The sequence below is a fragment of the Jaculus jaculus genome, chromosome 17 (genome assembly GCF_020740685.1).
Source record: "Jaculus jaculus isolate mJacJac1 chromosome 17, mJacJac1.mat.Y.cur, whole genome shotgun sequence".
Classification (NCBI taxonomy): domain Eukaryota; kingdom Metazoa; phylum Chordata; class Mammalia; order Rodentia; family Dipodidae; genus Jaculus; species Jaculus jaculus.
Genome location: NC_059118.1, coordinates 3242256 through 3250735, shown reverse-complemented (window position 1 = coordinate 3250735; position 8480 = coordinate 3242256). Strand labels below are relative to the sequence as shown.

The window sequence follows — 8480 nt, the reverse complement described above, 5'->3', positions numbered from 1 at the left end:
TTATGTAACAGTTCCCTCTGAATTAAAGCCTGTCTCTGATCCTCCAGGGAGCAGAAAGACTCACCACACTTATGAAACTCAAAGGTAATTTACAAGATGCACTAGGATCCCCCCAGAGCTAATCAATTTAATACATGTCAGGAAAGGAGAAGCCCTTGTTGCGTGGCTGCCTCGAAGCGTCTCAGGAGCCCTGTGGTAGTTTGCACAATGCCCCCATAGCCTCGTGTGTTTTGAGTGCTTGGTTCCCGACTGGTGGCAGTTTGGGAGAGTTGTGGAACCTTTGGGAGCTGCAGCCTTGTTGGAGGGTACAGTATGTATGTCTTGGGTCGTTGAAGTTTATTTGTCCAGCCCACTGGGTATTCAGAGCTAGCTCATGTAGACTACTTCCTTCCCACTGATGTGGACATGTGACCCAGGCTTCCTGCTTAGGCCTGATATGCTTTTCCAGCCATGATGAAACTTCCCCTCAAAAAATCTAAGCTGAAATAAGCCCTTTTCTTCCCATGAGCTGCTTACAGTTGGGTGTTTTGTCATAGCTACTAACAGGTGACTGCAACAAGACCCTGGGGCACAGTTTTTGAGTTGTCACTCACAGTGAGGTGGGCTCTGTGCTCCTGTAAATAAACCCCAGCAAATCCATGGGTTTACCAAGATGGGTGTGGATGAAAGGATTCCTTTTGTCTGTCCATGCCCTCTCTATCTGGGGTGAACAGATAGAAATAGGTTCCCCAGGATAAGTAATAAAACACAGGTTTTGATCTGCATCAGTGGAAATTCAGGCTTGGTCTAGGACCAGCAGTCCAGGCATTGCCTGGGAGCCTGCTTAGGCTGCAGTGCTGGCTTTCTGTGTCAGAATTTACAGGCGAGGGCTGGAGAGATGGCTTAGTGGTTAAGGAACTTGCCTGCAAAGCCTAAGGACCCGGGTTTGACTTCTCAGAACCCATAATCCAGATGCACAAGATGGCACATGCATGTAAGTTCACACATGTGTACAAGGTGGCACATGTGTCTGGAGTTTGATTGTAGTGGCTAGAGGCCCTGGTGTACCATTTCTCTGTCTCTTTTCCCACACACACTAGGAAAAGAATTCACAGTTGAGCAATATCCCCCTCATGACTGTGCACCGTAGAGTCAGGACTCGTATTTACATATGTGTGAGAGAAAGGCAGATAAAGAATGGGCACGCCATGGCCTTCAACCACTGCAAACAAACTCCAGACACATGTGCCACCTTGTGCATCTGGCTTACGTGGGTCCTGGGGAATCAAGCCTGGGTCCTTTGGCTTTTGCAGGCAAAAAACTGCTAATCCATCTCTCATGCCCTGGAATCAGGACTCTTGAGTGATGGAAGTCCCACTGATTTAGGTGCATTAAGCCTGCAAGTCTGTGACTTCCTGACTGGGGCACATAGATCAGTTACTTCCACCTGAGAGAGCTGGCCTCCTTGTCTGCAATGGACAGATTGTGGAGCCATCATATGAAGGCAGGCGTTGGGGTAGGTGGGGCTGTGTGGTGGTTTGAATGAGATGTTCCCCATAGCCTCATGTATTTTGAATATTTGGTTCCTAGACGGCAGCAATTTATGAAGTGGGACCTTGCTGAAGGAGGTGTGTTGCTGGGGGTAGACTTAGGGGTGTTGTAGCCAGCTCCCCCTTGCCAGCACTCAACTCACTCTCTTGCTGCTCTCTGCCAGCTGCTGTGGCAAGACGTGATGCCCAGCCTCTGCTCCACCATGCTTTCTCCACCATGAGGAAACTTCCCCTTGAGACTGTAAGCTGAAATAAATCCTTTTCTCCCATCAGCTGCTTCTGGTCTGGTGTTCTGCCCCGGCAAAGACAGGGTTAACAACAACAGGCTGGCAGAAGATACCAGGGATCAGAGTAGCCCAGGCCGGGACGTGGGGCTCAGCACAACTGAACTTTCCCTGGTCACCTTGTTTAAAATGGGGAAGCTGGACCCACGCCCTGCACTCATTTCCCAAGCCCTTTATTTGAGACAGTCTTTTGTAGGGGTCCGTCTGTGGACACCATATGTCAGGCTCTCCTCCCTGTACTTTCTGAAGACCCTCAGAAGACTCAAGGACTGAGGGGCAGAAGGAAATCACTTTAATAGCATAGCAACATTTTACAGGAGTCACAAAAGAAGGAAACGTCTTCCCACGGCACAATTTGGCTGAGGTGTGTGGTTGCAATGGGCATTCTGAACAGACAAGACTTTTCGCATCGAGAACTTAATAAATAGATACTTAAAATGTCAAAGTGCAGAGACATGGAGTAGTGTGGTTGTTTTCTGATTCTGCCTCCTCCAAACCGCCTGAGGGCGGCAGCCCCCGGTGAGGGCTACTCATACTCCTCAGCACTGCGCCGGCCGAAGTCCATCCAGCCCATGTAGTCGCGGTCACTTATCCTGTGGCTGGGGTCCAGGCTCTGCAGGTTCTTCATGATGGACACGCGACCAGAAGGAACTGCAGGAAGCAGAGAGGAGACAAAAGCCTGAGATCTAGGAACAGGACCAGTTCAAGTTGGGAAGAGAACAATGGGACAAGCCAGACCTCTTTTTTTTTTTTTTTTTAAGATTTATTTATTTACTTATTTATTTATTAGAGAGAGAGAGAGGAAAGGAATGGGTGCACCAGAGCCTCTAGCCACTGCAAACAAACTCCAGACGCATGTGCTACCATGTGCATCTGGCTCATGTGGGACCTGGAGATTAGAAACTGGGTCCTCAGGCTTTCCAAATATGCACCTCAACTGCTAAGCCATCTTTCCATCCCCAAACCAGACCTTTTTAAAGGTTCCAGAATTACTGCTAGACCCTAAACTGAGAAAGAGCTGCGTGTGTAAGTGGAGGGAGGCAGTGGTCATTAGCTATGGGTGTGTTTTATGTTCCACAAGTAACCAGAGACATTCAGTTCTTCCTGCCTTGCACAGACTAGGGACGTCTGGAAGATTTTCTTTAGCTTCTTACCTTAAACAGAATGTTCATTGTGTATGTAACCCTCAGGAGAAACCAAAGATTTTTCTTGGAATCTGCCTGTTTCTAAAGCCAGGCATGGTGGTACATGCCTTTAATCCCAGCACTCAGAGGCAGAGGTAGGAGGATCACTGTGAATTCCAGGCTACACTGGGCTAAAGTGAGACCCTACCTTGAAAAATAAATAAATAAATAAATTTTACACTTTAACATCCTTAAACACACCTGACTTGTCCAAAAAGCCTTCAGTGAGTATGACGACAATATTGTTATGTTGGAATGATACTCTTTGCTTATTTATTTAGTGGAGGGAGGGCACGCCATGGCGCCTGTGTAAAGGTCAGAGGCCATCTTTCCAGTGGTCCTTGTTTTCCACCTTGGTTGAGGCAGAGTCTTGTTTAGCACTCCATTTGAGAGCGTCCAGGAAACCTTGCAGCCTGTGCCTCTCTTCTCACTGTCAGCGCTCTGGGACTGCAGATGCTCACCATGGTTTCCGGTGGCTTTTACGCAGGTCAGAGGGTGTGAGCCCGTGTACTCAGCAGAGTTATGCACAAAGTCCTTATCCACTGAGCCATCTCCCCAGTCCCAGAATGATTTAAAAAAAATAAAATCAAGATTCTTTTCTATATAAAAACACTGTTTTAAAATATTAATTTGGAGCTGGAGACATGGCTCAGTGGTTAAGTGTGCTTCTGGTTCAAGCTTGAGAGCCTGAAGGAGCCTAAGACTGCCCAAGTTTAAATCTTCAGAACACACATAAACAGCTGCATGTGCCCGTGAATAATCCATAACTCCAGTTCCACAGGGAATCCCTAGAGCTCACGAAAGAAAGAGAGCTGGGTGTGTGGTGCACGCCTTTAATCCCAGCACTCAGGAGGCAGAGGTAGGTGGATCACTGTGAATTCAAGGCCGCCCTGAGACTGCCTAGTGAGTTCCAGGTCATCCTGGACTAGAGTGAGACCCTACCTGGAAAAACCAAAAAAAAAAAAAAAAAAAGAAAGAAAGAAAGAAAGAAAAAGCCAGCAAGCTCCAGGATCAGTAAGATACTCCAGATCAAAACAACAAAAGTGATGATCCCAGACCCTCATACCAAGTGCTCTTACCCCTAAGCTGTCTCCCCAGGCTCACTCAAAGAGGGCATTTCTTATCTAGAATGTTTTTCTAATTTTTTTATTTATTTGAGAGTGACAGAGAAAGAGGCAGATACATAGATAGATAGATAGATAGATAGATAGATAGATAGATAGATAGATAGATACATACATACATACATACATACATACATGCATACATACATAGATACATAGATAGATAGATGGGGAGAGATGGGCACACCAGGGCCTCCAGCCACTACAAATGAACTCCAGATGTGTGTACCTCCTTGTGCATCTAGATTACATGGGTCCCGGGGAATCGAGCCTCGAACCGTGGTCCTTAGACTTCACAGGCAAGTGCTTAACTGCTAAGCCATCTCTCCAGCCCATTATCTAGGATCTTTAAGCACAGCATGCACTAGAACTGAGCCAAAATCTGATATAATCTCAAGATATGCAAAAGACTGGAATAAACTGTGCCATGTTTAGGGGTTGGGGAGATGGCTCAGTGGATAGAGCTCTAGCCATTAAAGTGGGAGGAAAAGAGTTCACATGCCCAATACCTACATAAATGCCAGGTGAGTGCAGTGGCCCACCTGTAATCCCAGAGCACTAGAGGCAAGCTGGCTAGCTAGACTAGCCAGATCGGTGAGCTCTGGGTCCAAATGAGAGGCCCAAGTGAGAGGAGAGCAATAGAGAAGACACCCTACACCAATCCCAGGCCTCCTCCACATGTGTTCCCACACATATGAACACACATGCTCACTCACATGCCACACAATCAATGATTTAAAAAGAAACATGAACATGCATGTCACATGCACACGCAGCAATCAAATGAGCCTGGCGGTTTTCTGGTGAGTCTTGGTCCTGGGTGTGGTCAGGTGCATTTCCAAGGGATTGCTGCTCTCACCTGGGTTCTTCCCACCCTGCAGGGAGACGGCTGAGGAGAGAGCTCAGCACATCTTCCAGCTAAGATCTGGACTGGAAGAGCCACTGTCACATGTTAGTTCCAGGCTTTAATTTGGCAAGTAGTTCATTTGCTCGAACTGTTTCTTTTGGATCTTTCGAGAGTTGGCCACTGAGAAGGGTGGTAGAGTGTGTGTGTGTGTGTGTGTGTGTGTGTGTGTGTGTCGGGGTGGGGGGGATTCTAGATTAACTGCTCAGTGGAAAGCCAGGCTAGCTCAGCCAAAGTCTACCTGTGTTCAATCCACAACTGAGAGCAGGTATTAAATTCCTTTCAGAAAATGCTGCTGGATTTTCTCATATCTGATTAGGAATCCAATCATTTTTCCATTGAATTATCAGGAAATCAACACAGAACGTGACAGTGGGGGAATTTCACAAAAAGAGGAAGGAGTTTGAGCAACCAGTCTTCTGTTCTTTCCCCCAGAAGACCCCTACACTCATCTTCATGTGAAAAGCGGGGGGACTTGTCTAATCTCTCCGGTTCCCCCCTTTCTAGTCAAGCCATGAGCTGTGACTCAAATCCAGACCCAGCGAGCCGCAGAGGAAAGGCTGTCCCCCTTCCGCAGGACTCCTGGCAGTTTTCACTACGCTGAAGGTCCAGTTTAGGACCCTGCCCTACAGCCAGGGCTCCTCGTCAAAGTCACTGTGGATAAGTCCAGAGGGAACAAAAACCACACAATCCTGACCCAAACTATCATTTCTGCCTGAGGGGTGCAAACCATGGACGAGGTTCCCTCTGAAACAGAGGACCAGAAGGGCACAGGGGAGCCCAGGGAAGGCACACTCAGCTGGCCAGCTGCTAAATCGCCTGTGTCTTCCCCGGGGAAGACTCCGGAGCACGGGACAACTGCGTTGTTCGGAAGGGGAAGTACTTCTCCAACATCAGAGCAGACAGCCCGTAACTGTTCTGCTCGCCGCCCAGCAAAACCCAGAGCAGCTCCCAAGGCTCCCCTCCTGGTCTATGTTGGGGGGTGGGGGACCGACACATTGCCAACTTCTTTCCGATTAGCGCCCAACTACTTCCTGGCAGGGGTTAGAGTCAGTATCTGGTCTTTTCCAGTTCGCTACATTTCCAGTAGAAGGGAGCTCGTGCATCTGGAAACTCCAGGGATTCACTATTTTTTTTTTTTAACGTTTCCATGTACCGGTGTGGAACGTGAGCAGCAACACCGTGCTAAGAACTAGTTCAAAGAAAGTTTGTGTGTGTGTGTGTGTGTTTTTTAGCTAGCCCTCTTTCTCATGAAGTCCTGGGCGCTTAAACCACACTCTGATGAAGTGTGGCTCAGCAAAGAGAAGAGGAAAGCCTCCCAGCCTGCCGTGTGCGGCCAGTTTCCTCCTGGGGGAGGTTGGGGAGAGGGGGTGCACCCCCACTTGGTGGACACGAGCCGGAGCAGAAGTGACAGGTTGAGGGCACCCTTACCTTTCCGGGCCTGCTGGATGTACCGGGCCAGCAGCGCGCCCAGGCGCACCCGGGGCTCCGCGTCCGTCCTGGGCGCGGCTCTCAGCTGCCTTCGCGGCGCCTCTTCCGCCCGGGGCACCGCGGAGCCCGAGGGACCTGCCGGGGTCCCGGACTGGGGCTGCGACAGGGCGACCGCCGCGAGCACCGCCAACAGCGAGCACACGCACACACCGCCGTTCATGGCTGTGGAGAGCGGAGGCAGGGGCATGAACGAAAGGGCTGCGCATCCGTGGGCTCCCGCGGGGGGAAGTGGGGTCACATCCGCCAGGCTGGAGCTGGCGCCGGGGGTCTCCCCAAGCGCTGTCCCGGGCGCACCCGCCTCGGCTTTGGGTGACCCACTCCCAGTACCGACAAGGACTCGGTTGTCGACCCCCAGCAGATACAGTGTCTCCTGCTTTCCTAAAGTTTGAAGACACCTTTTTTTAACCAGAAAAGCAAGCAATTGAAGAGAGTAGGTGAGTGGGTGTGAAGGGGAATGAAAAATATTCCTGGACAGAGACCCTCGAAGAAAGGCAGATTCTTTTCCAGGGAGCTGAAAAGCTTTCAATGAGTAAATAAATGGCGAGGAAAACAAAATTCAGTGTAAAATGTAGGGTCATAAATAAAAGCTGTAGTTTAGAGAATCCCCCAACGTGTATGCATATGGGAACGAAGAACAGAGCATTGGGCGAGACACAGTGAGGGTTTGAAAACGCAGAAACAAGCACTCAAAGCCCACCACAGCTAGAGATGTGAGCAGACCGTTCCTGTCCCAAAAGCTCGAATTTTCTTCTGTAGAAAACCGGAATTCGCTCTTTCAAACCTCTTAGTATGTACTTTGAAAAACGTTGCAGATTACTCCTACCAGCTAGCAAATCCCAATTTGCATGCGAATCCTGTCAGATAATTTAAAGAAAGAAAGGAAGGAAGGAAGAAAGAAAGAAAGAAAAAAAAAAGAAAGAGAGAAAGAGAGAGAGAGAGAAAGAAAGGACCCTTACAGGAGTGTGAACGTCTCTGAAATGCTGAAGCCACCCAGACCTCGTTTTGAGCTCCAGCGCGTTATTTCTGACTTTAAGAAATCTTTGCAGCTGTTGGAGGAAGGACAAAAGGCGCAGGCAGCAGAAAATGATCACGGGAAGAGAGCTAAAGCGGAAGGCTGCGTCCTCCAGACCCACCGAGACACCTACCTTTGGACCGAGCCGCCGCTGGCTTCGCGTCTCGGCTGGAGCAGCGCGCAGCCCAGACCAGTTCAAGGTGGGCGGGCGGGCCGAGCATCTTAAATAGCCCCGCCTGGCGCGGGCCGTCAATCATGTTTACCCAGCGCTGACGCACGCGCCCAGGAGGCGGCCACCCCGACCACCCGTTCAAGTGGAAATGCCCCAGGGGAGAGGGTTGTACCCCCGCTTGGTCCAAGGAGCTTCCTTCCCACCCCTGCCCAGCACCTCACCCTCACTTTTTGTTCCTCCAGGGAGAGTCCCATCTGGTCACTTGGAATGCACTGTGGGTACCGAAAGGGCCTGAGAGGACCCAGGCAGGGCTCGGCGTCAGCCAGGGAAGGGGGTAAGGGGATGGGCTCTCTTTGGGGTCATCCTCTGACCCTCATGGGTTCCCTCTCGGGAGGGAAAGGATTCAAATTGCCTCACTCTCCTCCTCCGTCCCAGGTCAGGCAGAGGAGCTGGCTGGGAGCAGCCTGGACCTCTCTCTTTGCTCAGCTGCGCGGGGGTTGGGGGGGGTGCACCCCCTCTCGGGCTTTGCTTCCAATTCATTGGGGTAAATGTGCACTTTCTTCCCTGGACGACTTTCCACCTATCCATGGCACCTGCTGCCCCTGGTCGCCAAGTGGCGCCAAGGAGTGTCAGGTACAAGACAGCTCCGGCCTGGCCACGTTTTGCCAGCTCCTGCCTTTCACGTGAACACTCCCGCCCTGGCCCTGGCCCGCCAGCCGGAGCCACAGGACCTCGCTGCCCCTCGTCAATCCCATGTCCTTGACAGGAAGCCTGGCACCA

The 8480-nt window shown here is 50.5% G+C and overlaps 1 protein-coding gene across 1 annotated transcript; it reads right to left on the bottom strand.

Moving 5' to 3' along the window:
- Positions 1 to 2083: 2083 nt before the first annotated feature.
- Positions 2084 to 7740, bottom strand: Cck (cholecystokinin). The gene is made up of 3 exons (XM_012949575.2): positions 7662 to 7740; positions 6457 to 6678; positions 2084 to 2464 (listed from the first exon to the last, which is right to left on the bottom strand). The coding sequence occupies exons 2-3, from the start codon at positions 6674 to 6676 to the stop codon at positions 2340 to 2342; spliced, it is 345 nt and encodes a 114-aa protein (XP_012805029.1). The 5' UTR covers positions 6677 to 6678; positions 7662 to 7740; the 3' UTR covers positions 2084 to 2339.
- Positions 7741 to 8480: the final 740 nt, after the last annotated feature.

What these genes read in the sequence shown, in the direction of transcription:
- Cck (XM_012949575.2), bottom strand. Translation starts at nt 6,676, where the DNA reads ATGAACGGCGGTGTGTGCGTGTGCTCGCTGTTGGCGGTGCTCGCGGCG. An exon ending in CATCCAGCAGGCCCGGAAAG is followed by an intron (nt 2,465 to 6,456) that starts GTAAGGGTGCCC and finishes TGCTTCCTGCAG; the next exon opens with TTCCTTCTGGTCGCGTGTCC.